At 44.2% G+C, this 24372-nt stretch overlaps 1 protein-coding gene across 6 annotated transcripts in view; it reads right to left on the bottom strand.

The window, feature by feature from the left end:
• Positions 1–24372, bottom strand: part of DYNLT2B (dynein light chain Tctex-type 2B) — a 25545-nt gene continuing 1173 nt past the window's right edge. For 2 of the 6 annotated variants that reach the window (XM_024241194.3, XM_054551066.2), the window contains 5 exons: positions 24037–24170; positions 16233–16302; positions 10338–10394; positions 5076–5139; positions 1–156 (listed from right to left, as the gene is read on the bottom strand). In XM_024241194.3, the coding sequence (XP_024096962.2) occupies positions 109–156; positions 5076–5139; positions 10338–10394; positions 16233–16302; positions 24037–24170 (373 nt within the window). In that variant the 3' untranslated portion in view covers positions 1–108. Of the gene's footprint in view, positions 157–5075; positions 5140–10337; positions 10395–14933; positions 15071–16232; positions 16303–24036; positions 24171–24372 lie in introns of those variants that run through there. The other 4 variants (XM_002814449.6, XM_054551068.2, XM_063722635.1 and 1 more) reach the window with 3 other exon arrangements.

Here is a 24372-nt window from a genome sequence, read left to right on the forward strand (position 1 = left end):
TTCAGTTGTCAAACTACTAACATCTTTATTTTGTCAAGATATTTAACAATATTAAAAAGTTCAGATTTCTTCACGGTCATGTCTTTTCCCAGCTTTTCAAAGATTCATTCAGTAGTAGAAACAGCCAAATGCTGCTACAACGCAGAATAAACTGTCCTAAAAAACAAATACAACACACACACACACATCCAGAATGTTAGTACTAAAGAGGGAATGAGAGCAGCACAGGCAATTGAAACTGACAGCATCTCAGATCTTTCCCATTTTTTTTTTCTTTTTTGAGACAGGGTGTCACTCTATCACCCAGGCTGGAGTGCAGTGGTGTGATCTCAGCTCACTGCAGCCTCGACCTCCTGGACTCAGGCAATCCTTCTACCTCAGCCTCCAGAGTAGCTAGGACCACAGGTGCATGCCACCATACCGGGCTAATTTTGTTTATTTTTTGTAAAGATGAGGTCTCACTATGTTGCCCGGGCTGTTCTTGAACTCCTGAGATCAAGCAATCCACCCACGTTGGTCTCCCAAAGTGCTGGGATCACAGGCGTGAGCCACCTCGCCCAGCCACCAATTTTCAATCAGGAAGACTTTTTCCTTCTTCAAGAAGTGAAGGGTTTCCAGAGTATAGCTACACTATTGCTTGCCTGAGGGTGACTACAAAATTGCTTGCTAAAAGGTTAGGATGGGTAAAGAATTAGATTTTCTGAATGTAAAAATAAAATGTGAACTAATGAACTTTAAGTAATACATATTCATAAAATAATCATCACATATTTCCTGATTTATCACAGAAATAATATACGAAATGCTTTGAATTTCTTGGAGTAAACTGCATTACTCATCCCAAGAAACCATATTATAAGTATCACTGATAATAAGAACAGGACCTTGTCATAAATTCTGGATAAGACAAATAGTCTCTGGGTGTTTGTTCTGAATTGATAAAATTTACTTGTCCATCGTTTAGTTCAGAATCACAAAATGCTTTCCAGAGCCCAGTCAAATTGCTTAAAACACTTTTTAGGCATTTATTCCAAGATTTCCACCTGCCTCAGCAACTCCTGAACCACTAACCTCACCTCCAGCCTGGTAATGATGGGATTAAAACAATTTCAACTCAAGTACCTGATGATTAACCAAAAGCAAAATTCTTTGGTTTAGCCCAGCTCCCTGGCTCCTTGGGTGGATAACTCTGAACTGTGTTCTACAACAGTGCTGTGATAAAGGACCTGCTTTGTTTTTAACTTCCGGTCCTTCATGGAAGGATGCTTTTGTAAAATGCAATAAAAATAGATAACTCAGAACATGAAATGAAAAAAAGGAACATACAAAATACAGCCCCTATTTTTTTTCTTAGATTCATTGCACAAAAGATTACTTTGTCAAATTGCTGTAAGAGTTTCTAAACCAACACTTATACTCAGTGTATTGCTTACCTCATCATGGACCTGTAACAAACAGGTCACAGAGTGGTGCTTGCTGGTCTGTGCACCCCACTGTGAGTGGCCCTGTTCTACAGCACCACCCAGAGTTCTCCAACAGACTGAGCCCTGTCATCCAGCAGTTTTCCGCTCAATACCACATGATTTTCCCTCCTCTCTTATTTCCTCTGCCTCTACTAATGTTTCCTGGAATCTCCCAAATAAAGTGCTTTTTTTTTTTTTTTTTGAGACAGAGTCTTGCCCTCTTGCCCAGGCTGGAGTGCAGTGGCGCAATCTTGGCTCACTGCAACCTCCGCCCTCTGGGTTCAAGCAATTCTCCTGCCTCAGCCTCCCAAGTAGCTGGGATTACAGGCGCCCGCCACCTTGCCCGGCTAGTTTTTGTATTTTTAGTAGAGACGGGTTGTCACCATGTTGGCCAGGCTGGTCTTGAACTCCTGACCTCAGGTGATTCGCCTGCCTTGGCCTCCCAGAGTGCTGGGATTACAGGCATGAGCCACCACACCCGGCCTAAAGTTTTTTATTACATATTTGTTCATTTGAGTATTGAGTGGCTCCCACTGGATGTTAATAGGCAGAAACCATGCCTGTCTTATTCATCATTTTGTCCCTAGCCCCTCAAGTGCAGAAGCTGACACATAATAGGAGCTCAGAACTATTTGTTGTATGAATGAACTGTATCATCTAAACATGCATTTTTTGGCCAGGCCCAGTGGCTCATGCCTGTAATCCCAGCACTTTGGGAGGCCAAAGCAGGCAGATCACCTGAGGTCAGGAGTTGGAGACCAGCCTGACCAAATAGTGAAACTTTGTCTCTACTAAAAAATACAAAAACTAGCTGAGCGTGGTGGCATGCACCTGTAGTCCCAGCTACTTGGGAGGCTGGGGCAGGAGAATTGCTTGAATCTGGGAGGCAGAGGTTGCAGTGAGCCGTGATGGCACCACCACTCTCCAGCCTAGGTGACAGAGTTAGACTCCGTCTCAAAACAAACAAACAAACAAGATGCTTTTTTTTTTTTTTTTTTGAGACGGAGTCTCGCTCTGTCTCCAGGCTGGAGTACAGTGGCACAATCTCGCCTCACTGCAACCTCTGCCTCCCAGGTTCAAGCAATTCTCCTGCCTCAGCCTCCCCAGTAGCTGGGATTACAGGCACCCACCACCACACCTGGCTAATTTTTGTATTTTTAGTAGAGACGGGGTTTCAGCATGTTGGCCAGGATGGTCTCAATCTCTTGACCTCATGATCCGCCCGCCTCGGCCTCCCAGAGTGCTGGGATTACGGCATGAGCCACTGCACCCAGCAAAAAAAACCATCTTCTTAGCTTGACTTTTCCCCCAAAGATAGCTGATAAATTAAGATTTACATAGTACTTCCCACTGTCCAGCCCCTGATCCCTAGGGTAGTTAAGCATAAAATAAAACTTTGGTGGGGCTGGGCGCAGTGGCTCACGCCTATAATCCCAGAACTTTGGGAGGCCGAGGCGGGCAGATCACCTGAGGTCGGGAGCTCCAGACCAACCTAACCAACATGGAGAAACCCTGTCTCTACTAAAAATACAAAATTAGCCAGGTGTGATGGCGCATGCCTGTAATCCCAGCTTCTCGGAAGGCTGAGGCAGGACGCTTCAACCCGGGAGGTGGAGGTTGTGGTGAGCTGAGATTGCGCCACTGCACTCCATCCTGGGCAACAAGAGCAAAACTGTCTCAAAAAATAATAAAAATAAAACCTTGGTGACGCCATAGAATTTTAGAGCTAAAAGCTACCTTAAAATCATCTACATAAGCAGTGTCCATATCTGGCAGTCAGCAGAATCGTGGGGAACTTTTTAAATATTCTGATTCACTGATCTAACCCCTGGCCTATTTGATCAGAATCTATTTGAACAGGGACCCAGCGTCTATATTTTAAACAACTTCCCAAATGATCCTAAGGCAGTCACAGCCAGTCTTTGGGAAAATGTACTTCAGCTTCCTAATGTCACTGATACAATGTGAGAAAAATCCAGTGACTTACCTGAAGTCATTCAATTAGAAAGTGACAGAGCTGGAGATGGAATCCCCCTCTTATTTCTTTTTCTTTTTTCTTTTTTTTTAATTTTTGAGACAGAGTCTTGCTCTGCTGCCCAGGCTGGAATGCAGTGGTGCGATCTCGGCTCACTGGAACCTCCGCCACCAGGTTCAAGCAATTCTCCTGCCTCAGCCTCCCAAGTAGCTGGGATTACAGGCGTGCACCACCACACCTGGCTAATTTTGTGTGTGTGTGTTTTTAGCAGAGAAGAGGTTTCACCATGTTGGCCAGGCTGCTCTCAAACTCTTGATCTCAAGTGATCCACATGCCTCGGCCTCCCAAAGTGCTGGGATTACAAGCGTGAGCCACCCTGCCTGGCCTCACTCTTAATTTACTCAATCTAGTTTCTGTTCCACTCTAACTCTGACTCTATGTATTCACAACCTGGGAGTAGATGAATAGAGGATGCGATCATTTCTGGAGTAAATATAAAATAATAACTTTAATGAAACCGTGTGTGTGTGTGTGTGTGTGTGTGTGTCGTGTGTGTGTGTGTGTGTGTGTGTGTGTGTGTGTGTGTCGTGTGTGTGTGTGTGTGTGTGTGTGTGTGTGTGTGTGTGTGTGTGTGTGTGTGTGTGTGTGTGTGTGTGTGTGTGTGTGTGTGTGTGTGTGTGTGTGTGTGTGTCACCCAGGCTAGAATACAGTGACACAATCTCAGCTCACTGCAACCTCCGCCTCCGGGGTTCAAGTGATTCTTCTACAGTGTTGTGTGTGTGTGTGTGATTCTTCTAGTGTGTGTGTGTGTGTGTGTGTGTGTGTGTCACCCAGGCTGCAATACAGTGGAACAATCTCAGCTCACTGCAACCTCCGCCTCTGGGGTTCAAGCAATTCTTCTACCTCAGCCTCCTGAGTAGCTGGGATTACAGGTGCCCGCCACCATGCTTGGCTAATTTTTATATTTTTAGTAGAGACAGGCTTTCACCATGTTGGCCAGGCTGGTCTTGAACTCCTGACTTCAGGTGATCCGCCCTCCTTGGCCTCCCAAAGTGCTGGGATTATAGGCATGAGCCACCACACCTGGCCTGAAACCTCTTTTTAAAGATTCCTCTTTATTTTTGCTTAATTTTAATAAATGGCTTTAAGATAAAGTAATAAGTTTTATTACTAAAAGAAAAATGACCTTTGCTCATGGAATCCCTGCCATCCACATTTGTTTGCAACTTAGCAAAGTGCGATTGGTTCAAATGAACAAATAAGTGATTTTAAAATTTTAGTTATAAATTATTACTTTAATAAGGATTATCAGGATTGAGTTTTAGAACACAGTGATTTATGGAGGAAGTGGCTAAAAATAATGTTTAAATAATATGCTAACTAAATAATATGCTATTCGGAAATTCAAACCCATGAAAAATTATGTCATATGTAAACATGTAAGTTTCCTTGCCTATAAGCAGCACTCTAGGTTTCTGCTTTAGTAACACAAAAACTAACAGTAAAATCATTTCATTCACAAGTCAAAGATGAATGACTAAGACAGCAGTGTCTTTCCATCCCAATCAATACTAAGTAGTTTGATTTGCAGTGCCCACGTCCTTAGAAAGGGAAAAGAGGTTTCCAAATACACTTACATTCATGAAAACATCATGAGTATAGCTGTCAGTGTCAGCATCCCAGAAACAGCGAGAAGCCATGCTAAAAAATCCAAGAATGAAGAATTATCAACAATATAACAAGGACCTAAATGACACACACCTGCCATGAGAAAAAGTGTTCCTTAATACATTCTCATAGATCTGTACTTGCAAACCTTTCACAGGTACGTACCCACAGAGTATTGCATTTGTACCAGAGAGTATACTGGGTAAACCGGAGAAACTAGAGTCAGATGAAGCTGCTTGCAACTAGAGGTGACCAGCCAGGGACTCTGACAGCCTCAGAACCTACCTGATGGCTACAGGGATCAATACTAGAGATTTGTGTGTGACTTTGAATGAGCTCAGCTCCTGCACAATAACAGGACAAGGAAGGCACAGAAAGAGCCCAACAGATTTAGTCCAACCTGATCATTTTATAGTCCCAGAAAAAGGAGCAAACTCTGAACTAGAATTCAGTCTTCTAACTAATTATAACTCCAGAAATATCTCTACAGAATGCTAAACTACCTTGAAATTGGCTATTCTCCTCTCTGCAATTCTTGATAAGAAAAAAATATTAGTCAAAATAAAGGCCAATTAAAAATGGAAACAACTTAAATGCCCAATAGGACTGGATTGGTAAATGAAATTATGGTATTTCTCAGCTGGGAGAATTTTTTTAAAAAAGAAAAAAGAAATAATGATGTTTTCTGGCAATTAAATTCTATGTAGACCTTAAAGAAAAGTTTTGCAAGACACAGTGACGTGTCCCTGTAGTCCCAGCAACTCAGGAGGCTGAGACAGGGAGTATCATTTGAGTCCAGGAGTTCAGGGCTGTAGTATGTGATGATCACACCTGTGAACAGCCACTGCACTCCAGCCTGGGAGACACAGCAGGACCCTGGCTCTTAAAAAAAAAAACAATTCTGCACTTTGGGAGGCCAAGGTGGGCAGATCACGAGGTTGGGAGATCGAGACCATCTTGGCTAACACGGTGAAACCCCATCTCTACTAAAAATACAAAAAATTAGCCAGGCGTGGTGGCAGGCGCCAGTAGTCCCAGCTACTCAGGAGGCTGAAGCAGGAGAATGGCATGAACCTGGGAGGCAGAGCTTGCAGTGACCTGAGATCGCACCACTGCACTCCAGCCTGGGAGACACAGCAAGACCCTGGCTCTTAAAAAAAAAATTCCAAGAATATGAAAAGCTATTCACAATACAATGTTGAGTGAAAAAAATAGGCCGGGCATGGTGGCTCACACCTGTAATCCCAGCACTTTGGGAGGCTGAGGCGGGCGAATCACCTGAGGTCAGGAGTTTGAGACCAGCCTGCCCAACATGGTGAAACCCCATCCCTACTAAAAATACAAAAATTGGCTGGGCATCGTGGCACACGCCTGTAATCCCAGCTACTCGGGAGGCTGAGGCAGGAGAATCACTTGAACCCAGGAGGTGGAGGCTGCAGTGAGCCAAGACTGTGCCACTGCACTCCAGCCTTGGCGACAGTGAGACTCTGTCTCACAAAATAATACTAAATAATAATAATAAGTGAAAAAAATAATTACAAATGTTTTACATTTGTATTAAACATATGTGTATGATTTATCATGCAAACACTTATTGAGCACTTACTTTGTGCCATTCACTAGTCTAAGTGTTTTATGTGTATTAACTCACTGAATCCTATGAGGTACTATAATTATACCCATTTAGTGAATGTGACAACTGAGGATTAGAGAAATTAAGTGTACAAGGTCATACAACTAGGTAACAAAGCTTGGCTTTGAACCCAGGCAGTTCACAACCCATACCCACAGAGAAACATATACATATACCTTATATTATATTGGTTCTTTTTTTCCTGAAACAAAAGGTCTCACATATTTATTACTGAATCCAGCCTACTATCGCAGGGCATATAAACAAAGAGAAAAAATATATTCCCAATAAAACACGTTCAACTGTTCAGACAGTGGTGACGTTTTCAGCTTGCTATGGTAAGATGGCCGGGACCTTGATACAGAGTGAATATGTGCGCCAGCTCATGTGCAGTTCCTTATAGACCCAGCTTGGCTGTTCTGCAGTGTCTCCTTTCCAGTTGTGCCTGATTTTATTACCAGTTTTCAACCAGATCCACTGGAGAATGGGACGATTTGGCTTTTGTTTCTTGGCCAGGAATCGCTTACTCTTAAAAGACTTGTGAGAAGACATGACAAGAAGCAGAATCAAGCACACACCACAAGAGAAAGAGAGAGAGTTTTTTTTTGTTTTTTGAGACAAAAATACAAAATAGTGAGACCCCAATTCTTTTATTTATTTATATTTTATTTTATTTTTTGAGAGGAAGTCTCACTCTGTCAACCAGGCTGGAGTGCAGTGGCACAATCTCAGCTCACTACAACCTCCACCTCCCGGGTTCAAGTGATTCTCCTGCCTCAGCCTTCCGAGTAGCTGGGACTACACACGTGTACTACCACGCCTGGCTAATTTTTGTATTTTCTGTAGAGACAGGGTTTCACCATGTGGGCCAGGCTGGTCTCAAACTCCTGAACTCAAGCAATCGGCCCACCTTAGCCTCCCAAAGTGCTGGGATTACAGGTGTGACTTGGAAGAGGTGTAATGGTACAGTTTGTAGCAGGCTAATAATGTTCCCACCAAGAACAGTAAGAAAAGCTGGATAAAATGAATCAGGGAGCTGCCAAAGCAAACAGGCCTAGAGGAGCCAAAATTCCAGAAAGAGGTGAACTCTAGGAGGTAAGCTGATATTCTGCAGCAGATTTTTTTTCCTGGAGGATTTGCCAATTCAGGGCACAGGACTAGATGCTGAGAATCTGGGCCTTGCCCAGGTAAAGAACAAATTACTGAGGGAAAATTTAACTAGTAAGAGAGCTGGCAGTCTTTACTTTTTAAAAATTTTTTATTTATTAATTTTATTTTGAGAAAGAGTCTTGCTCTGTCACCCAGGCTGGAGTGCAGTGGCACAATCTCAGCTCACTGCAACCTCTGCCTCTCCAGTCCAAGCACTTCTCATGTCTCAGTCTCCCAAGTAGCTGGGATGACAGGCATGCACCACCATGCCTGGCTAATTTTTTTTTTCTTTTTTTTTTTTGAGATGGAGTTTCACTCTGTTGCCCAGGCTGGAGTGCAGTGGCACAATCTTGGCTCACTGCAACCACAACCTCCCGGGTTGAAGCAATTATCCTACCTCAGCCTCCCAAGTAGCTGGAATTACAGGTGCCCGCCACCACACCTGGCTAATTTTTATATTTTTAGTAGAGACGGGGTTTCACCATGTTGGGCAGGCTGGTCTCAAATTCTTGACCTCAAGTGATCCGCCCGCCTCGGCCTCCCAAAGAGCTGGGATTACAGGCATGAGCCACCATGCCTGGCCCTAATTTTTTGTATTTTTGGTAGAGATGGGGTTTCATCATATTGCCCAGGTTGGTCTTGAACTCAGCTCAGGCAGTCTGCCCACCTTGGCCTTCGAAAGTGGTAGGATTACAGGAGTGAGCCACTGTGCCCAGCAGAGTCGGCAGTCTTAACACAGCTAAGGAGGTAAAATCAGATTCTGGAGGGAAGAAGATCCCATAAAAAAGGAGAAAGTAGAACTGAGCATATCACATGGTAGGTTTTCTTTTCAAGACATGCTGAATTCAGGCTGCAGGCGGTGGCTCACGCCTGTAATCCCAGCACTTTGGGAGGCTGAGGCAGGCGGATCACGAGGTCAGGAGATCGAGATCATCCTGGCTAACATGGTGAAACTCCGTCTCTACTAAAAATACAAAAAATTAGCCGGGTGTGGTGGTGGGCGCCTGTAGTCCCAGCTATTCGGGAGGCTGAGGCAGGAGAATGGTGTGAACCCGGGAGGTGGAGCTTGCAGTGAGCCGAGATCGCACCACTGCGCTCCAGCCTGGGCAACAGAGTGAGACTCTGTCTCAAAAACAGAATAAAATAAAATAAAATAAAATAAAATAACTAGTATGACTAAATCACAAGGGTCCTTACAAAAGAAAGAGGGAGTAGGTGGGTCAGAGTCAGAGAGTTGAAGATGCTGTGCTGCTGGCTTTGAAATTGGAGGAAACGGCTTACGGGCTATGGAGTTCAGGGGCCTCTAACTGGAACAGACAAGGAAACGGCTTATGGGCTATAAGGAGTTTAGGGGTCTCTAACTGGAACAGACGAGGAAACAGATTCTCTCTTAGAGCCTCCAGAAGGAATGCAGCCCTGCTGACATCTTCATTTTAGTTCAATGAAACCCATTTTGGATTTCTGATCTCCAGAACTGTGAAGTAATATATTTGTGCCATTTTAAGCACTGGGTTTGTGATAATTTGTTACAGCAGCAACAGGAAACTAGTACACTAAGGAAAAAGCCTCTGACATGAAGAGCAAAGTTTTATGCTGAGGAGACAAGATCTGAAAGTCAGTACCTGTTGGAGGTAGAGGCCTGTAGAGGCCTAATGAACACTCGAGGTTCTTGGTTGAAAGACTTGGAGGGTTACAATTCAGAAACAAGGGGGCCAGGCACAGTGGCTCACGCCTGTAATCCCAGCACTTTGGGAGGCCGAAGCGGGTGGATTACCTGAGGTCAGGAGTTCGAAACCAGCCTGGCCAACATGGTGAAACCCCATCTCTACTGAAATACAGAAATTAGCCCGGCGTGGTGGCGTGCGTCTGTAATCCCAGTTACTCGGGAGGCTGAGGCAGGAGAATCACTTGAACCCGGAAGGCTGAGGTTGTGGTGAGCCAAAATCATGCCATTGCACTCCAGCCTGGGCAACAAGAACGAAACTGTCTCCAAAAAAAAAAAAAAAAAAGAAAGAAAGAAACAAGGGTGAGGCTGGGTGCAATGGCTCACACCTATAATCCTAGCACTTGGGGAGGCCGAGGCAGGAGAATCACTTGAGCCAAGGACTTCAAGACCAGCCTGGGCAACATGGTGAAACCCCATCTCAACAAAAACATACAAAAATTAGTTGGGCATGGTGGCTCATGCCTACAGTCCCAGCTACTTGGGAGGCTGAAGCAGGAGGATCACTTGAGCCCAGGAGCCAGAGGTTGCAGTGAGCTGAGATCGCACCACTGCACTCCAGCCTGGGCAACAGAGTTGAGACTCTGTCTCAAAAAAGAAAAAAAAAAAAGAGATGAATTTAAGATACGGCCTTTTTAAAACCGCAACTCTCAGATGAGTTGGCACAAGAAAAGAAAATTTTTTAAAAAGATAAAACTGTAACCCAACCTCAATTCAGCTCAGTACCTGAAGGTAAGCAGCCAATACTCTTCCTGCACAGCAGAAGAGAGTGTTAAGTCCTTTCTGGAAGAAAATAATATCATCTGGAGGTCTACAATTCTTTTAAACAATATCTAAGATTCAAACTAGGCATGCCAAGAGACAAAGCCATATACATGATTATCAAGAAAAATACAATGGAAACAAACTCACACATGACCCAGATACCAGAGTAAGCATATAACGACATGAAAATAACTACTGTGGCTGGGCGCAGTGGCTCACGCCTGTAATCCCAACACTCTGGGAGGCTGAGGGGGGCGGATCACTTGAGATCAGGAGTTCCAGATAAACCTGGTCAGCATGGTGATATCCTGTCACTACTAAAAATACAAAAATTAGGCGGGTGTGGTGGTGGGCACCAGTAATCCCAATTACTCGGGAGGCTGAGGCAGGAGAATTGCTTGAACCCGGAAGGTGGAGGTTGCAGTGAGCCAAGATGGCACCACTGCACTCCAGCCTGGGCGACAGAGTGAGACTCTGTCTCAAAAATAGAACAAAATAAAATAAAATAACTAGTATGACTAAAATGTAAAAATAGAGTGGGGAGGGCTAAAAAAGATTGAAGGATAAAGCCTTTTACTAGATAACTGAAATCTATAAAAACTAAATGTAAATTCCAAAACTGAAAAATACAATAACTGAAATTAAGAACTCAGTTTATGGGTTTAACTGCAGATCAGATGCAACAGAAAAGAGGATTATTGACCTAAAAGGTCAATAGAAAAATACACAAATTAGCCGGGCACAGTGGCTCACGCCTGTAATTCCAACACTTTGGGAGGCCAAGCCTGGCCAACACGGTGAAACCCCATCTCTACTAAAAGTACAAAAATTAGCTGGGCATGGTGTCACACGCCTGTAGTCTCTGCTACTTGGGAGGCTGAAGCACGAGAATAGCTTAAACCCAGGAGGTGGAGGTTGCGATGAGTCGAGCTCATGCCACTGCACTCCAGCCTGGGCGACAGAGCGAGACTCCGTCTGAAAAAAGAAAAATATATAAACTGAAGCACAGAGAGGAAATAGAAAAATCAGAAAAAAGCATAAGAGACATGTAGAATACTGAGAAAAGACCAAACATACATGTAACCTAGGTCCTATAAAGAGAGCAGAGTGGATGGAGCAGCAGCAGTGTTTTAAAAGAGAACGGCCACCTCTAGGGCCCCGAGCTTAGTTTCTAATGCCATTCTCCAACACATTGAACAGGGGCTCTTTGGAGAAATGGCTGAATTCTAGGGCTGGGGCAGGGAATGAACACAATGGAGCTTCTGATAGTGCCAGAAAGTAAGGAAGTGCTCAAAGAAACCCACAATAGTAGAGTCAGTGGGACACAGGATCAACTGAAAGCTCTCAATGGCCAAGCTGGAACAATTAGAACTACAAAATAAATACAGTAGTATTGAATAATCATCCAAAGTATAAAATATCCATGAGTCCACATTGAAATAAATGACAGAATACAAAAATAAATGGGAGAGGAGAGACAAATTTCCTGTGCTGAAAATTCCAAAGAATTTATGCAGATACGATGCCCTCGAGGAGGTGAGTCCTAACTCCCTGCTCTTTCAGTGTGGGCTGCACACAGTGATTTCCTCCTAATGAGTATAGGATGAACACGGAGGAAATGAAACCGCCTTTGCAAAATGATGACTGAGACAGTGAAAGATACAACTTAACCGACTCCATCTTGCGTCTAACCTCCAAGCTGTCCTTGTTCATTCCTGGGCGTAGGCTGAACTAACTTGGGGGGAAACTTAGTTTATAGTTTAAAACAAAGACGGTAACAGCCCTTTCCCAAAGCAGACCTCCTTCTTGTCTGAGGACTAGACTACCTTTGTAGGACAAACAAATTAGCCACAGGATTAGAAATTATGGTTTAGGAGCCATGCAGCTGGAGGCTACAAGATTCTGACCTTCCGTACACTGCTCCTAAGATCAGCGCTTGGGATATTTTGTAGACTCCGCACTTGATGGATCAGCTGGCACCACTCTGATCGATAAACTGGCTCATCTGATCTTGCGGCCCCGACCCAGGAACTGACTCAGCGCAAGAAGACAGCTCCGAGTCCCTGTGATTTCAGCCCTGACCAATCAGCACTCCCTGCTCACTGGCTCCCCACACCCACCAAGCTGTCCTTAAAAACTCTGCTCCTCGAATGCTCAGGGAGGCTGATTTGAATGATAATAAAACTCCGGTCTCCCGCACAGCCTCCTCTGCGTGAATTACTCTTTCTCTACGGCAGTTCCCCTGTCATGATGAATCCGCTCTGTCTAGGCAGCCGGCAAGGTGAACCCACTGAGCAGTTATAGAAAGAGTAACTTTATAGCGAAGAAACCTGAGAAGCATTAGCTCAGGCAGGGAGTCAAAGTTCACACGAACAGTAACATGTCATGTTGACAGTATGTACCATTGATGAGATATGGCAAGAATGGCGTCTCACCTCTGTGATCTTCCTTCCAAAACCCTGTAACCCCAGACTAATTATTAGCAGAAAAGTCCCAGTGAAGGAACATTCTACAGAACACCTAACCAGTACTCCTCAAAAACGTCAAGGTGATGAAAAACAAGGAAGTCTGAGAAACTGTTACCGCCAAGAAGAGCCTAAAGAGACATTTAATGTGGCATCCTAGATAGAATCCTAAAGCAGAAAAAGGACATTAGGAACAAACTAAAGAAATCAGAACAAAGCTTTATTTGATAACACTGTATCAATATTGGTTCATTAATTATAATAAATGTTCCATACTATGTAGATGTTAACAACAGGGAGTCCAGGTGCGGTAGATCATGCCTGTAACCCCAGTGTTTTGGGAAGCCGAGGCAGGAGGACTGGTTAAGCCCAAGAGGTCAAAGCTGCAGTGAGCCACGGTTGCACCACTGCACTCCAGCGTGGGCAACAGAGCAAGAACTGTCTCAATAGCATAATTACTGTTCTTATAGTAACAGGGAAACTGGGTGTGGAGTATATGCTAACTCTGCAACTTTTCTATAAATCTAAAACTATTTTAAAATAAAAACTTTATTTTTTTATTTTTTTATTTTTTCAGATAGAGTTTCACTCTGTTCCCCAGGCTGGAGTGCAGTGGCATGATCTCAGCTCACTGCAACCTCCACCTCCCAGGTTCAAGCAATTCTCCTGCCTCAGCCTCCCAAGTGGCTGGGGTTACAGGTGTGCACCACCATGCCCGGCTAATTTTTTGTAATTTTAGTAGAGACAGGGTTTCGCCAGGTTGGCCAGGCTGGTCTCGAACTCCTGACCTCAAGTGATCCACCCACCTCAGTCTCCCAAAGGGCTGGGATTACAGGTGTGAGCCACTGCACCTGGCCAAAAACTATTTTTCTTAAACAGGTAATGGCTAAGAATTTTCCCAAACTGATAAAAAAAATCAACCTGGCTGGGTGCAGTGGCTCACACTTGTAATCCCAGGACTTTAGAAGGCCGAGCATGGTGTTGGGCACCTATACTCCCAGCTACTCGGGAGGCTGAGGCAGGAGAATCTCTTGAACCTGGGAGGCAGAGCTTGCAGTGAGCCAAGATCGCACCATTGCACTACAGCCTGGGCGACAAGAGCGAAACTCCATCTCAAAAAAAAAACAACAAAAAAATCAACCCATAGATTCAAGAGACTCTGAGTGCTCTGAGCAGAATAAATATAAAGAAAGTAATAGTGGCTAGAGAGGACATATCATCTTAAATTGAATAATAAAACTTACAGCTGACTTCTCAACAGAAACAATGGAAACTAGAAGACAATGTAATCACTTATCTACCTACCTACCTACCTACCTACCTACCTACCTACCTATCTGCGGCAGGGTCTCACTCTGTCACCCAGGCTGGAGTACAGTGGCACAATCACGGCTCACTGCAGTCTCAACCTTCCTGGGCTCAAGAGGTCCTCCCACCTCAGCCTCTCAAGTAGCTGGGACCACAGGCATGTGCCACCATGCCTGGCTAATTTTTGTATTTTTTTGTAGAGACAGAGTTTTGCTGTGTTGCGAGGCTGGTCTGGAACTCCTGGGCTCAAGTGATCCTCCTGCCTCAGCTTCCCAAAGTGCTGGGATTACAGGTGTGAGCCACCACGCCCGGCCCTGATGGGAAAGTTTATAATAGATGGATCCATCTGACAATATCTGAACTCCATGATCAACCTTAACAAAGCAAAAAGAGATGACCAGCTATTTTGTACCTTCTGAGAAGATGCAATAGGATGTACAGAAAACAGTCTTTCCCCAACCTCAAACCTATGGCTAATTAAGACTAGATCTAACTACTTATTTTCAAGAAGTACAGGAAATAGAAGACATATTAAACAATACCATAGGTATATAATCAGCAACTGCCAGAATATAGGAAACTCTACAGGACAAACAAACCAATTTCTTCAACAAACAAATGGCAGGAAAAAATAAATAAATACATAACTGACTGGGCACAGTGGCTCACACCTGCAATCCCAGCACTTTGGGAGGCCAAGGTGGGTGGATTACCTGAGGTCAGGAGTTCGAGACCAACCTGGCCAACATGGTGAAACCCCATCTCTACTAAAAATACAAAATTACCTGGGCGTGGTGGTGAGCACCTGTAATCCCAGCTACTCAGGAGGCTGAGGCAGGAGAATCACTTGAACCCGGCAGGCAGAGGTTGCAGTGAGCCGAGATCATGCCACTGCACTCCAGCCTGGGTGAGGAAGCAAGACTGTCATAAAAATAAAATCAAATGGCAGGATTAAAAGAGGAAAGAGAGAAATGAGGCAGCAAAAATGACAGATTAAAGTAAATTTAAAGCCAGATGCCATGGTGTGCACCTATAGTCCCAGCTACCTGGCAGGCTGAGGTGGGAGGATCACTTGAGCCAAGGAGTTCTAGTCTGTAGTGTGTTATGATCACATCTGTGAATAGCCACTGCACTCCAGCCTGGGCAATATAGCAAGATCCTATGTCTTAAAAAAAGAAATCCTAATTTACATATTAACCAAATGCAATGTGTGGACCTTGTTTGAATCTGAATTTGAAAAAATCGTAAAAAAGAAAATAATAGGTCTGGCATGGTGGTTCAAATCTGTAAGTCCACCACTTCAGGAGGCCAAGGCTGGTGGATTGCCTGAGCCCAGGAGTTTAAGACCAGACTGGCCAACAGAGTGTCACCCATCTCCGCAAAAAAAAAAAAAAAAGAAAAAAAGAAAAAAAAGAAAATTAGCCAGGTGTGGTGGCGCACACCTGCAGTCCCAGCTACTCAGGAGGCTGTCAGGAGGATCACCTGAGCACAGGAGGCCAAGGCTGCAGTGAGTTGTGATAGTGCCATTGCACACCAGCCTGGGTGACAAAATGAGACCCTGTCCCTTTAAACAAAAAACAGAAAAGAAAGAAAACACATACATACATATATGAGGCAATCTAGGATATCTGAACAATAATGGCATATTTTATGATATTAAGGACTGACAATATTTTAGAGATAATAAAGATATTTTATTTATTTATTTTTGAGATAGAGTCTTGCTCTGTCACCCAGTCTGGAGTGCAATGGCATGATCTCGGCTCACTGCAACCTCCGCCTCCTGGGTTCAAGCGATTCTCCTGCCTCAGCCTCCTGAGTAGCTGGGACTACAGGCATGCGCCACCATGCTCAGCTAATTTTTGTATTTTTAGTAGAGACATTTTGGCCAGGCTGGTCTTGAACTCCTGACCTCAGGTGATCCGCCAGCCTCAGCCTCCCAAAGTGCTGGGATTACAGGTGTGACCCATCACACCCGGCCCCCCTCACTCTTGTAAAGACACTCTTACTGAATTGTCCAAAGGACAGATACCTCATAAGAAATATAGATGAATAAAACAAGAAGGAAAATCCAGCTACTCACAATACTCCTTCACCTCTTTGTTCTCCAATCACTACTTGCACCACCATTTTGTATCGGTCAAATCCCATTTCTAGAAAGAAAAAATAAGAAGGTTATTTATCAGCAAATGTGTAGTTAAATTACTTACTGAAGACAAATTTGCCCAGAAATGGACATAAACATTCAATCCACAAGTACTTAACGAATATGATGGTAAGCCTGGGGGTCACGAAGACGTGAAGACAGATCCTAACAACTCACCAAGTGTATAACCTTAGAAAGTAATTTAACTTTTCAGTTTAAGTCTCCCTTATTAAACAGCAATATCAGTACCTACCTCCCAAAGTTGTCATAAGGTTAGATAAGATACAGTAGTATCTTTTTTTTGTTCTGTTTTTGAGATGGATTCTCACTCTGTTGCCCAGGCTGGAGTGCAGTGGCACAATCTCAGCTCACCGCAACCTCTGCCTCCAGGGTTCAAGTGATTCTCCTACCTCAGCCTCCTCAGTAGCTGGGACTACAGGTATGCACCACCACACCCGGCTAATTTTTGTATTTTTAGTAGAAAAAGTGTTTCACCATGTTGCCCAGGCTGGTCTCGAACTCCTGACCTCAGGTGATCCACTTACCTTGGCCTCCCAAAGTGCTGGGATTACAGGCGTGAGCCACCGTGCCTGGTCAGATATAGTAATATCTAAAGCATCTAAACAGTGCTGTTAAATACTAGTCCTTCAATAAACCTTAGCTTCCTTCCTTTTTCCCCTACTGTAAGTCAGCTACTGAGCTGAACCTTCAAGACAGAGAAATAAATAAGACATTTTTCTTGCCTTAAAGAACTCACAGTAATAAAGAACTCAAAGGAAAATAGAAAAATAGGCCAGGCACGGTGGCTCACACCTGTAATCCCAGCACTCTTGGAGGCTGAGGCCGGTGGTTTGAGACAAGCCTGGCCAACATGGTTAAGCCCTGTCTCTACTAAAAAACAAAAATTAGCCAGGCATGGTGGCAGGTCCCTGTAACCCCAGCTACTCGGGAGGCTGAGGCAGGAGAATTGCTTGAACCTGGCAGGCGGAGGTTGCAGTGAGCTGAGATCGCACCATTGCACACTAGTCTGGGTGACAAGAGCAAAACTCCATTTCAAAAAAAAAGAAAATAGAAAAATAAATTGAGTATGCTTATAATTCAAGGAGTGGCATGTATGATGTACATCAGGAACACAGAGCCAGCGGGGGCAGTTCCTCTGTTTGTCTGGGCAGTGGCAAGAAATCACTGGAAAAGACTTCTTGGAAGATGTGGCCGGCCAATAAGCTGAGTCTTGAGGGCTGAGTGAGAGGGGAGGGACCAGGTCAGCCCCATCTCCCCTACGCCCGAGACGGAGGGGCATGTGCACAGCCAGAGAGCATGGGATCTCCAAGAAACTGTAAGCTGTTCAGTAAGACAGACAAGAAAAAAAATGAAGATTCCAGAGCAAAACGAGGTGATCCAGCACCATTTAGCTGTTTACCCCAGAAACTACGTTGCTAAAGCAGCAAAATCCTGAAAATTCTCACTAACACCAAGTCTGAAGAGAAAAAAATAGAATGGGCATTTTAAAATCTTTCTACTTTTTTGACCAAGGAATAATGGAAAGAGTTTAAAAAAAAAAAAAAGAAGTGAAATAAGCGAAGCTGAAACAGAGCCAGCTCTCTCTGATGAACGTGCAGTTTCCAAGATTACATTGTAAACTGGACAATCTGAAGACTACAGGTAATCTCCCATGTGGGGCATGAACCTGATTCAGAGTGTGTAAAGACAGAGTCCACGTTATTTTTAAAAAACACTGCACACAACTCAGCTGAGCTTCCTCCTTTCTCTAACCAATCCCGAATCCTACAGAAATGTGTCCAGAATAATAAAAACTCAGCCCTTAAATCACAGTTCTGAGGGGAAAATAAAATAGTCTCAGATATGGTGGGGAGGGGACCTTAAAAAAAAAACCCACACCATATCAGAGCAATTAAAAATCCCCCACATCATATCAGAGCAATTAAAAATCCCCCACATATCACAGCAATTAAAAATCCCCCACATCATATCAGAGCAATTAAAAATCCCCCACGTCATATCAGAGCAATTAAAAATCCCCCACATCATATCAGAGCAATTAAAAATCCCCCACATCATATCAGAGCAATTATGATGTATGGACACAACAAAATGAAATGTAGCCAAATGGCAATAAACAAAGATGCAATAGCAAAAACAAAAGAGTAACAAAGAAGAACAAAGCTACTGCTGGGTGCCGTGGCTCATGCCTGTAATCCCAGCACTTTTAGAGGCTGAGGCGGGAGGATCTCTTAAGGCCAGGAGTTCAAGACCAGCCTAGGCAGCATGACAAGACCACCATCTCCACAAAACAATTTTTCTTTTTTTTTTTTTTTTTTTTTGAGATGGAGTTTCACTCTTGTTGCCCAGGCTGAAGTGCAATCAAGACCACCATCTCCACAAAACAATTTTTCTTTTTTTTTTTTTTTTTTTGAGATGGAGTTTCACTCTTCTTGCCCAGGCTGAAGTGCAATGGCGTGATCTCAGCTCACCACAAACTCCGCCTCCTGGGTTCACGCAATTTTCCTGCCTCAGACTCCCGAGTAGCTGGGATTACAGGCATGAACCACCACACTTGGCTACTTTTGTATTTTTACTAGAGATGGGGTTTCTCCATGTTGGTCAGGTTGGTCTTAACTCCCGACCTCAGGTGATCCATCTGCCTCGGCCTCCCAAAGTGCTGGAATTACAGGCGTGAGCCATCGCACCTGGTCCACAAAACAATTTTTCAAAAAATATCGAAGAAAAGAAAGAAACTTCCAGTGGAAGGAAGGAAGGAAGAAAGAAAGGAAGAAAGGAAGGAAGGAGCTGTGTAAGAGAAAAAATTTGGCTGGGCACGGTGGCCCACATCTGTAATCCCACCACTTTGGGAGGCTGAGGCGGGTGGATCACTTGAGGTCAGGAGTTTGAGACCAGCCTGACCAACGTGGAGAAACCCCATCTCTACTAAAAACACAACATTAGCGGGGCGTGGTGGTGCACGCCTGTAATCCCAGCTACTTGGGAGGCTCAGGCAGGAGAATCGCTTGAACCTGGGAGGTGGAGGTTAAGGTGAGCCAAGATCGCGCCATTGCACTCCAGCTTGTACAACAAGACCGAAACTCCATCGAAAAAAAAAGAAAAGAAAAGAAAGAAAAAAATCAACCTAGGAAGTAATACAAATCAAGGAACGAAGAGTTATTCCTCACAATCAATTCACAATACTAGAACAATGTAAGCTTACAAACTCAATGAAATAAGTACTCAATCAGGTTATGAAACTTTTTAATTTTTTTTTGGAGATAGAGTTTCACTCTTGCTGCCTAGGCTGGAGTGCAATGGCGAGATCTAGGCTCACTGCAACCTCCACCTCCCAGATTCAACCGATTCTCATGCCTCCCAAGTAGTTGGGATTATAGGCATGCGCCATCACGCTCGGCTAATTTTTTTTTTTTTTTGCATTTTTAGTAGAGATGGGATTTCACCATCTTGGTCAGGCTGGTCTCGAACTCCTGACCTCAGGTGATCCACCTACCTCAGCCTCCCAAAGTGCTGGGATTACAGGCGTGAGCCACCACACCTGGCCAGGTTATGATTTTGTTTGATTTTGTTTGGTTTTTTGAGAGGGAATCTCGCTCTGTCGCTCAGGCTGGAGTGCAGTGGCATGATCTCAGCTCACTGCAACATCCGCCTCCTGGGTTCAAGCGATTCTCCCACCTGAGCCTTCCGAGTAGCTGGGATTACAGGCGCGCACCACCATGCCTGGCTAAATTTTATATTTTAGTAGAGACACGGTTTCACCATGTTGCCCAGGCTGGTCTGGAACTCCTGACCTCAAGTGATCCACCTGCCTCTGCCTCCCAAAGTGCTGGGATTACAGGCGTGAGCCACCACGTCCAGCCAAAGGTGAGGATTCCTTAAGCAGAGAACATCAAGCTGGGCTCAGATTTCTTGACAGACAAGTTACCATTGAATGTCAGAGGGCAATGAAGCACAAGAGTCAAGAAAATAAATTATTACCTCAAAAAATGTATATTCTACTTTTTTGGGGGGAGAGGCGGGGGATGGAGTCTCGCTCTGTCGCCCAGGCTGGAGTGCAGTGGCACTATCTTGGCTCACTGCAGACTCTGCCTCCCGGGTTCAAGTGATTCTCCTGCCTCAGCCTCCCAAGTAGCTGGGATTACAGATGCCCACTACCACGCCCGGCTAATTTTTGTATTTTTCGTAGAGATGGGGTTTCGCCATGTTGGCAAGGCTGGTCTCAAACTCCTGACCTCAGGTGATCCACCTGGCTCCGCCTCCCAAATTGCTGGGATTACAGGCATGAGCCACCGCGCCTGGCCCATAGTATATTCTACTTTAAAGGCAAAAGGCAGGCATTCTCAAACACAAAAGAACCCAGGGAATATGGCATTTCTGAGTCCTTTCTGAAAACAACTTACAACAAAATCTCATCATCTAAGAGTTGAAATAAAGAACTCTTCCCAGCTAATTGAGAGGCTGAGGCAGGAGAATCGCTTGAGCCCGGGAGGTTGAGGCTGCAGTGATCTGAAATCACACCACTGCACTCCAGCCTGGGTGACAGAGAAAGACCCTGTCTCAAAAAAAGAAAAGAAATAAAGAACTCAACAATGAAAATGACATGGTCAAGGAACTAAACAGGAGGCAACTGATCCAGTTACAGAATGAATATGACATGACTATGGGAAACAGGTCTACAATATCCCATTGTCATTTGTTCATGTATATATATATATATATATATATACACACACACACACATATATGTATATATATATACGATACATATATATGTATATATACACACATATATATGTATATATATATGTAGAAAAGAAGTCTGTTGTAATGTTTGGCTAGTATTAATGATTTTTTTTTTTTTTTTTTGAGACAGAGTCTCACTCTGTTGCCCAGGTTGCAGCACAGTGGCATAATCTTGGCTCACTGCAATCTCCGTCCCTGGGCTCAGGTGATCCTCCCGCCTCAGCCACCCGAGTAGCTGGGACTACAGATGCACACCACCAGCCCGGCTAATTTTTGTATTTTTTTAAGAGACAGGGTTTTGCCATGTTGGCCAGGATGGTCTCAAACTCCTGGGCTCAAGAGATCTGCCCGCCTCGGCCTCCAAAAGTGCTGGAATTACAGGCGTGAGCCACTGTGCCCGGCCAATATTAATGATTGTTTATTGGTGGTGGCATTCAGGTGATTTTTCTCATTTTATTTTTCTAGTGTTTAAATTTTGTATAATGAATGCGTACCATTTTTTACAAAAAATCTTAACAATGAAACTTCATTAAAAAGTCTAAAAACAAAAATGCTAATATACTAATGATGGAAATACACAGGATTGCTATTCTTTGTACTTTTCTGTATTTTTTAATTTCTAAAACTAAAATTCAGAAAAAAACAATAAACACAAATATTAAATAGTAACTGCCTTTGGTTAATATTTTAAAACTTTAACGGGCCAGGCACAGTGGCTCACGCCTGTAATCCCACCACTTTGGGAGGCTGAGGCGGACGGATCACCTGAGGTCAGGAGTTCGAGATCAGCCTGACCAACATGGAGAAACCCCGTCTCTACTAAAAACACAAAAATTAGCCGGGCGTGGTGGCACATGCCTGTAATCCCAGCTACTCGGGAGGCTGAGGCAGGAGAATCGCTTGAACCCAGGAGGCAGAGGTTGCCGTGAGCCAAGATCATGCCATTGCACTCCAGCCTGGGCAACAAGAGCAAAACTCCATCTCAAAAAAAAACCTTATGGATACTTTTTTGTATTGTCTAGGTTTATTACAATGAGCATGTATTACTTTTATGAAGATATTCCTTCTCTTCAAAAAATGATGTCTTCTAAGGAGAGCAGATGGAAATAGGCCAGGCGCGGTGGCTCATGCCTGTAATCCCAGCACGTTGGGAGGCCAAGGCGTGCAGATCTCTTGACGGTCAGGAGTTCAAGACAAAATTAGTCACGTGCGGTGGCACATGCTTGAAATTCCAGCTGCTTGGGAGGCTGAGGTGGGAGGATCACTTGAGCCCAGGAGGAGGAGGTTGCAGTGAGCTGAGATCACACCACTGCACTCCAGCCTGGGCAACAGAGCGAGACTCTGTCTCAAAAAGAAAAAAAAAAAAAGAACTTTTCAGATCAGATGGTATAACATTATTAACAAAAGAGAGAGACCAGGCGCAGTGGCTCACACCTACAATCCCAGCACTTTGGGAGGCCTAGGTGGGAAAATCACTTGAGGCCAGGAGCTCAAGATCAGCCAGGGCAACATGGCAAGACACCATCTTTACAGAAAAATTTAAAAATTAAAAAATTAGCCAAGCACGGTAGCACAAGCCTGTAGACCCAGCTACTTGGGAGGCTGAGATGGGAGGATCGCTTGAGCCAGGAGGTCAAGGCTGCAGTGAGCCATGTTTACACCACTGCATTCCACCCTGGACAAAAGAGCAAGACCCTATTTCAAAAAAAAAAAAACAAAACAGACAGAGAGACAAAGAGAACAGGGTAGGAAAAACACAAAATATGCTCTACAGATGTAGTTTGGTAGGGGTCGAGGGTTGAGTAAGGGAAGTAGCTAAGGATTAGGGAGGAGAGATGGACTGCAGGTACTAAATGCCAGGCTGAGGAATTGACAGCTTGGGGGAAGAAACAACCAAGAAATACAGGGGAAAGGAGTCCCTGTACTTTCTGGCCTTTCTGAATACTAAGACTTTTTGGACAGTGTTTTATTTCACATCTTCACTCTTTCCCACCATCTGCAAAAACTTACATGAGTAAAAGTCACCAAATAATTAGAGAAGACAAGACACTGAAGAAAAAGTTATCTTTAATAGAATCCACAGCTAACATTCTATTTACGTTTTTATCTTTTAATAGAGATGTTTTATTTTTTTATATTGCTTTTTTTTTTTTTTTTTTGAGACAGAGTCTCGCTCTGTCACCCAGGCTGGAATCCAGTGGCGCGACCTCAGCTCACTGCAACCTCCACCTCCTGGGTTCAAGTGATTCTCCTGCCTCAGCCTCCCAAGTACCTGGAATTACAGGCGCCCGCCACCACACCCAGCTATTTTTTGTATTTTTAGTAGAGACGGGGTTTCATTGTGTTAGCCAGGATGGTCTCGATCTCCTGACCTCGTGATCCACCCGCCTCAGCCTCCCAAAGTGCTGGGACTACAGAAGTGAGCCACCGCGCCCGGCCTTTATTTTGTTTTTTAATAGACATGAGGTCGGCCGGGCACGGTGGCTCACGTCTGTAATCTCAGCACCTTGGGAGGCCGAGGCGGGTGGATCACCTGAGGTCGGGAGTTTGAGACCAGCCTGACCAACATGGAGATACCCCGTCTCTACTAAAAATACAAAATTAGTCAGGCGTGGTGGTGCATGCCTGTAATTCCAGCTACTCAGGAGGCTGAGGCAGAAGAATCACTTGAACCCGGGAGGTGGAGGTTGCAGTGAGCCAAGATCATGCCATTGCACTCCAGCCTGGGCAACAAGAGTGAAACTCCATCTCAAAAAAAAAAAAAAATAGACATGAGGCCTCACCATGTTGCCCAGGCTGGTACTGAACTCGAGAGCTCAAGCAATCTTCCTGCCTTGGCATGCTAAAGTGTTGGGATTATAGGCGTGAGCCACCATACCTGGCCCCAATGTCCTTTGTTTAAAGATGGAGAGGGGGCAAATGGGTAATACTGAGTCTCTGAAGAGAATGAGTCATTTCCAGTTATCACCATGATTACCTTTTAATTTATCTTTAATGTTTTCTGATAAATGTTTTGTAAGCTGAGGCATTTCTTCTGGAGAATATTCAGCATTTGCCAGTTCCTCCTTGAGCACAGCATGGATACAGTCTTTAACCACGGAGGGCCTGAACCTGAATGGAACAATTTGTGAACATCTAGTCGGTGACTCCACAACCCCAGCTTACCTTCATACTGCAGCTTCTCCCATCTTTTTGTCATTAGTACCACTTAATCCTTCTTTTCATATTTATTATAAAATATAAACAGATTAAGAAAAATCATAGGCCACATGTATATCTTCAACCTGGACCTGCACTGAACTTCAACACATTC

The sequence above is a fragment of the Pongo abelii genome, chromosome 2 (genome assembly GCF_028885655.2).
Source record: "Pongo abelii isolate AG06213 chromosome 2, NHGRI_mPonAbe1-v2.0_pri, whole genome shotgun sequence".
Taxonomy (NCBI): Eukaryota; Metazoa; Chordata; class Mammalia; order Primates; family Hominidae; genus Pongo; species Pongo abelii.